This window comes from Hipposideros armiger, unplaced genomic scaffold (assembly GCF_001890085.2).
Source record: "Hipposideros armiger isolate ML-2016 unplaced genomic scaffold, ASM189008v1 scaffold_918, whole genome shotgun sequence".
Taxonomy (NCBI): Eukaryota; Metazoa; Chordata; class Mammalia; order Chiroptera; family Hipposideridae; genus Hipposideros; species Hipposideros armiger.
The window spans coordinates 486,401-492,947 of NW_017732268.1; the positions used below are offsets into that span (position 1 = coordinate 486,401).

At 35.1% G+C, this 6,547-nt stretch overlaps 1 protein-coding gene across 1 annotated transcript in view; it reads right to left on the minus strand.

The window, feature by feature from the left end:
• SAV1 (salvador family WW domain containing protein 1) overlaps window positions 1-6,547 on the minus strand; it is a 29,809-nt gene that overhangs the window by 8,981 nt on the left and 14,281 nt on the right. The window contains exons 3-4 of the mRNA XM_019630500.1: window positions 5,429-5,699; window positions 2,510-2,653 (exon numbers count right to left, since the gene is read on the minus strand). Coding sequence (XP_019486045.1) covers window positions 2,510-2,653; window positions 5,429-5,699 — 415 coding nt within the window. The remainder of the gene's footprint in view (window positions 1-2,509; window positions 2,654-5,428; window positions 5,700-6,547) is intronic.

The following is a 6,547-nucleotide window of genomic DNA, read 5'->3' on the forward strand; positions in this document are numbered from 1 at the left end:
GTTGGGCACATGTTTTTCCAGACTTAAAGAAAATATAAACACATATTATAGTTGACTTATGATCAGCATACAAAGGCCATACAGAATAGTGGGGTCAAGTGGTATCGAGTGAAAGAAGAGAGGGAAAAAGGGAAGAAAAGTCCATCTGCTATCACATTCCTTATCCCATTCCTATAATATTTGGATATTTATCAGATAGAAGAGGCTTCATGGAAACATCAAACCATGCTAAGCTTCTATGGATAACTGCACCTAATTTCAAGTAAACTAAAAGCAAACTTTAGACACTGTTTATACCTTGTAGAATGATATCTATAATTAAAAGTTCTTTAAAATTACACTAAATTGGACTTAGGGGAAAAAAAAGAACTGACACTTTTAGACAACAACCCTCAAGGATCTTGTCTCTCTTCATCAGGCCACAGATCAACAACTGTGAATTTACAGACTGAGAAGAAGGGAGAGAATGTACAGGAATGTTTATGTTGGCCAAAAATTCATAATTCATAGTAAATGACCAATAATCATTAGAATGTTAAACTGGCCTAAATGAGCAGAATCATGGTTAAATAATTATGAGGCGTATCCTTTAGGTAACAAAAAACTATTCAAATTAAAAATCTAAAAAGAAGCTAATAAAAACAAATGGCTCTAAGCAAGAAAAAAAATAATTTTTAAAATTCCCTAGGCTAAAGGCATACACACACACACACACACACACAGACACACACACACGTGTGGCTGGTAAATACATAGTAAGCTGGTAAAAATTTAGGTCAAAAGTTGGCTTAGCCCCCTGGACATTTTATTTCAATGATCATCCATTATAATTGCAAAAAAGAGTTACTATTGCAAAAAAAGTATATATGAAAGCTTTTACATTCCTTTTATTTGAATATCAAAGATTTAATTATTTTATTCCACATTCATTGTCCAATCATATTAAACACTCTAAAAGTTTTCTTTGGGCTACTTTATGCTGATAATTTGGTTTCTGAAATACAAAAAGGAAATAAAGAGTAGGGCTACAAAAACCAGTAACTGAATGTTACCTTATCTAGTTGTTAAAACTATATGAAATAATTATAGGTAAAACGCCTAACAAGTACCAGGAAATTACTAGCTGCTAAGTAAATGATAATTATTATTAAATAAGAAAGTATCAATGACAAAAGTTAAGAGCAAGATCTTTGAAGTTAGAGATAAAGGTTCAAAATCTACCACTTAATAGCTATGTGATCTCAGCAAAGATAAAGCCTCCTTCTGTTCACCTGTAAATGGGTTTGGGGCAGATTATGAGATAACATACCTAAAAGTTTAGCACAGTAAGGTACACAGGAAGCACTGGATTATTAATAACTATTTACTTTCAAACACCCCCTTTTCTGAAATCATAGCATTTCGTATATATCACTGTTGCTAATCTTTATCACGTTGGGTTATTGATCTGAGTACCTACTTCTGTTTTCCCAGAAGAGAGAAGTTCTTTGAGGCAAAGATTTCATTTATTCATGATTACATTCCAAGAACAGTGCCTATTATGGCACCCAATAATTAGCCTCAGCTCACGAGCCTGGCAAACTCACAGCCATCTTTAAAAACTAGCACATGCATTTCCTCTTCAGTGCAGCTTTCCTTGTAATAACAAACCATTCCTATGGGCTTACGCACGACAGCCACCGTGCCATGTGCTTTAAAATGCATGATCACTTTTAAGCCTCACTACACCAAGAAAGATAGGTAAGATTATTACTCCCCATATTTCAGTAGAGGAAAGACACTTAGATCTAAGTTCCATAACTTGCACAAGATCATTAAGTAGGTGATGGAGCCAGAAATCACACTCAGCTTCCTTCCTGAGCGATCTTAATCACTATTCTATACTCCTACCCCCAACAATAATAGTGATGTACTAAGCTCTCTCAATGTGCAAAGCACTGTGATAAATACTTTAGATGCATTATTTTATTGAAGTCTTAATAATATTAAGAGTAGATACTATTACTATCCCCAACTTACAGAAGACAAACCTAAGTTAAACACCCTGCCCAGGGTTACACAACTAAAAAGTACCAGTGCACTTAGGCCTTATCCTAGAACTTACAGCCACTACCCACACCACTTCCTCAATACCTTGTGTCCTGCTTTCTTTCACCCATGTACCCAGCCAGGACTTACCTTGGTCCTTACTTTCATCACAAGGTATTGTATCACTTATTGACAAGTCAATCTCCCCCTTATGAGAATGTATGCCTCTTATTGTATCTCTAATGTAGTAAGTATGTCTGCACACAAAGTGAAGACTCAATAAATGTTTGCAGAACATATTTCTAATCAATCATTTTAAAACTTTATAAGCTGTGATATCCTTTCTTCAAATAAAATATTATTTAGAAGTCCAATGTTATTAAGAGAAAAAATATGGTGCTGGGTGGGTTAAGCAGCCCAGAGACTCCATTCAGTCCTTCACTCACCCCTCAACAAAAATTTGTGCTGCAAATTCACTTACTTCACAGGAGCTCGAGCATAAACCTGAAGCCAGTCAGGAATTTCTGCGGTATGATATGGATTTGCAGGTACCAGAAGGGACTGATTTCTTTCAGTTTGCTGTGGCTGGTATGTCACAGGAGGAGGTTGATCATACCGAGGTACACTAAGAAGAAAAAACCAGACATTCATTAGGATAAAGGCCCTAAATCTAAACAAGAAATTAGAAAGAATAATACTTAAGTGTTTTGCAATGAGCCTCTTGCCCAAACTGAGTTCCTTCTACCACCTAAAAAAAACAAAAAGGTCTGGCTTTTTTTTAAATGATACTACAGGGGAATTAAAACCCACCTTCTCTTGGAAACTAGTAGGTCACTAGTGATGGATATAAACCTGAGTTAAATCTTTACATCTTTTTAAGGGATTTCTTCTGGCTGGTATTTACTCTTTTCAAGGATGACTTCAAAGGAGGCTATAAAAAACTTGGAGCTAGGTTGTAACCTTCATACGGAGGCTTTACACTAGAATCATAAATTCCAGTAATTACTAGTATTTAAAAGCTGTAAATTTATGTTGGAAAGGTTAAGTTTCTCTCAGAATAACAATGGATATTTTCTTCCTCCCTTAGGTTGAAAAGGGAGTTCAGAATATGTAGTGTAGTAGGAGTGATTGTGCTTAAAATATCGACATTAACTGTAATATTTCCTTTTTGCTTTTACCACCTTAACAGAGCATAGGGGAGTTAAGAGTTATTAGAACCTATTTTGAATCAGACTTTTAAAAAAAGACCATGCTTTTAAGTAATTTTAAAGGTCTGCGTATGTTGGGGCAAGGGAGAGAACAGCAAAGCAGGGAGGGGGCTGTTAACATGGGGAAAAAAGATAAGGAGAGCATTGAACCACCTGAAGGTTAAATATCGAATTCTGGGGGGCCAAAATGGTCTATTCCAGTCTTAGAGACAAAACTGGAAGGGCCTGCCTCCCAACATTAAAATTTATGTGTCTATCAGGAAAGGTCATTACAATACTAAACCGGGATTAAAGTAAGTGTAAAGACTGTGGTTAACAGTTTAAAAATCAATGTGCAAATGGCACTGAATTTTACCTTCAATTCTTCTTTCATAAGTAGGTGCAAAGTGAAATATTCCTTAATAGCACAATTGGGGGGTGGGGAAAAACTGAGGTTTTGAAGTCAGATATGCCTGCGGGGGCAGGTGAGTTTAACCTCAGTCTGGCCACTCAGAAATTGTATTGAATGTAGGCAAAACTGCTGCACTTCTCTAAGCCTCAGCCTCTTTATTTGTAAAATGGAATAAATTCATACAAAAGATGATTGTTCTCAGGATTAAATGAGCTAATATAAGTCAAGAGTTCTGTATAAGCATTAGCACTATATAGACAAACAGCTATTAATACTACCTACCTATATGAGCTTAAAGAAGGTGTTTATTCTCTCCTGTTTAATGTCTATCAAGTTGCTGAGAAAAGCAAATTAATTAGGAAAATGCTTTGTAAACTATAAAAATTCTTTACTACTATAAGGTTAATGATGATGAACAGAAAAGTAAGCTCAATATACTCTCAAATCTGGCTGCCTGGACCACAAAGTCCTGCCACCTGGTGAAACTGTGGCCACATTTTTTCCCCCATCATTCATTCATTCAATATCTGCTACACTCCCACTATGTGCCCAGCTCTGTGTTGGGCGCTGGGGACAAAGCAGGCATAAGAGGGACTGACTCATCCTTGCCCTTGGGCGGGGATCATGATCGGGTGGGGAAGGGGACTCTGAATTATCCCCATATCACAGGCCTGAAAACGGAGCCCAGAGGGGCATCAGCTTGACTGAGATGGTACAGAGTAGGTGAAGGGACCACAGCCCAACACAGGCAGGGTGGTTGGTTTCATTCTTTGGAAAGGACAACCTCACAGTTGTTCAATAAACCCTAAGTGCCACTAAATGGAATCACTGGGATAAAAACCTGCTTTTTAAAGTTGAATAAATCCAAATATGTAAAATGATTAAAACATAATGATAAAATTTTGTTTTCTAGGTAATATTAAAATGTATTTTCATAATAAGTTTAATGATTCTAAAAATGCAAATGTCTGCTATAATCAAATATCTGTGTTATGCTAGATGATACTAAACATCAATTTACATGCTGATGGTATTCTACCCATTTTTAATGTTACAGTTCAGTTCTTGAAAGCTCAAATGTAGTTAATTGGAAATATTATACTTGCAACTTCATTACTAAACTAATATTAGCTTTTTATGTACTTTGAAATCCGGTGTGCCTTTCACATTTTCAGCACACCTCAATTTGGATTACGTGCTCAATAGCCACATGTGACAAATGGCTACAGTATTCAGAGGGCTAGAAGTCTGGCCATAAGCAAGGTCTACTGATAAGCCCAGCATCCATCGAAATAGCCCAAAGGATCACTTGCTACACTTATCAAACAGATCTGGGGACGTTTTGTGTAGTTCTAATTTTCACTTTCGTGCCTGGTAATAGTAAGAAACAGAACACAAAATATCTAAAAATGAATAAAAACAGCAAGATGTTACAATTCAAAAGTATGTTTTGACATATTAGGTGGCAGGTCTGTATTACTTATAGGAATTTAAATGTAAAGAGACATGTATTATTTATTTCAATTTCTGGGTATCTACAACAAAAACATTCTGGCATATTGAAGCAGAGAATCTGATAAGAATACTGATCCCGTTTTTGAGGTTCCTTAAAGTTGTTTTTTTGTTTTCATTATAAAGTCATTCACTATTAAATACATGTTCAGAGAAAACTATCATAAACTTTGAAAAATAAAGCTTTCAAATATCAAACTTCAGAATGCCTTTCTCTTTGATGAAAATATGAGCTCAAAATCTAACATTAGACAATCTCAAAACAAAAAGTTGAAAAAAAGGTAGATACCTAGGAGCACAGGGATGCCTATACTGAGCCTTCTTATTTGTGTGATCTACGTAATAGGTTCCAAATTCTGATGACTCAACTCGCTCCCATCCTGGAGGAAGTCCTTCTCGCTCAAGAGGATGGCTCCAATGAGTTGTATTTGTGTTGTGATCTATATAATATTTTCTCCCTCTCATTGTCCAGTCCACAGACCAGCCAGGAGGGAGGGGTAAATCTTCAGAGCCATGGTTAGTTAAATTTCCTAAAGATGTAGCAGCAACTCTCCCAATACCTGAGAAGAAAGAGAAAAAGGTAAGAAATAGAACAATTATTCAAAGCTAAACAAAAATGCTACTTGAGAAAGTTACAAAATTAACTATCTTGAGTATATACTCTTCTGTTAAAATTCATAATTTTATCATTATAAATAAAATTCTTCATAAAATTAGCCCATATTACTAATATTTAATTACAAAAAGTCTCCCTCTTTGAAATTAGGTGTTTTTGGTGGAGGTCTCCATCATCAGACCATACAAACATTTAACTACTTGCAAAACTACTTAAGTATAATATACACTGCTAAAGGAAAAGTGAGGAAAATAATATTTCACCTCATTCAAGATTTAATTTTGACATTTCATCTAAAACAGCAAAAATGAACTTGTAAAACTATTTCCCATTTATAATTTCTTAAAAATAATCTGACTGTGCCCCAGAACTAAGTAAGTTTATCAAGGTAGCAGGGTATATGGTTAACATACAAAAATCAATTAAATATCTATATAATGACAATTTGGAAACATTACACTTTTTAACTTATATTATACACACTTATAATAGCTCCAAAAACTCAAACATTTACAAATAAACCTAACAAAATATGTGCAGGATCCGTATGCTGAACACTATAAAACACTGATAAAAAAAATGAAAGAAGCCCTATCATGTTAATGGATTGGAAGACTCAAAATAGTTAAGATGTCAATTCTTCCTGAAATGATCTTTAGGTTTAAGGTAAATCCAATCAAATTCCAGCAGAAGTTTTTGTAGATACAGACAAGCTGACTCTAAAATGTACATGAAAAGGCAAAAGAACTAGAAGAGCCAAAACAATTTTTAAAAGGAATAAAGTTGGAGGAC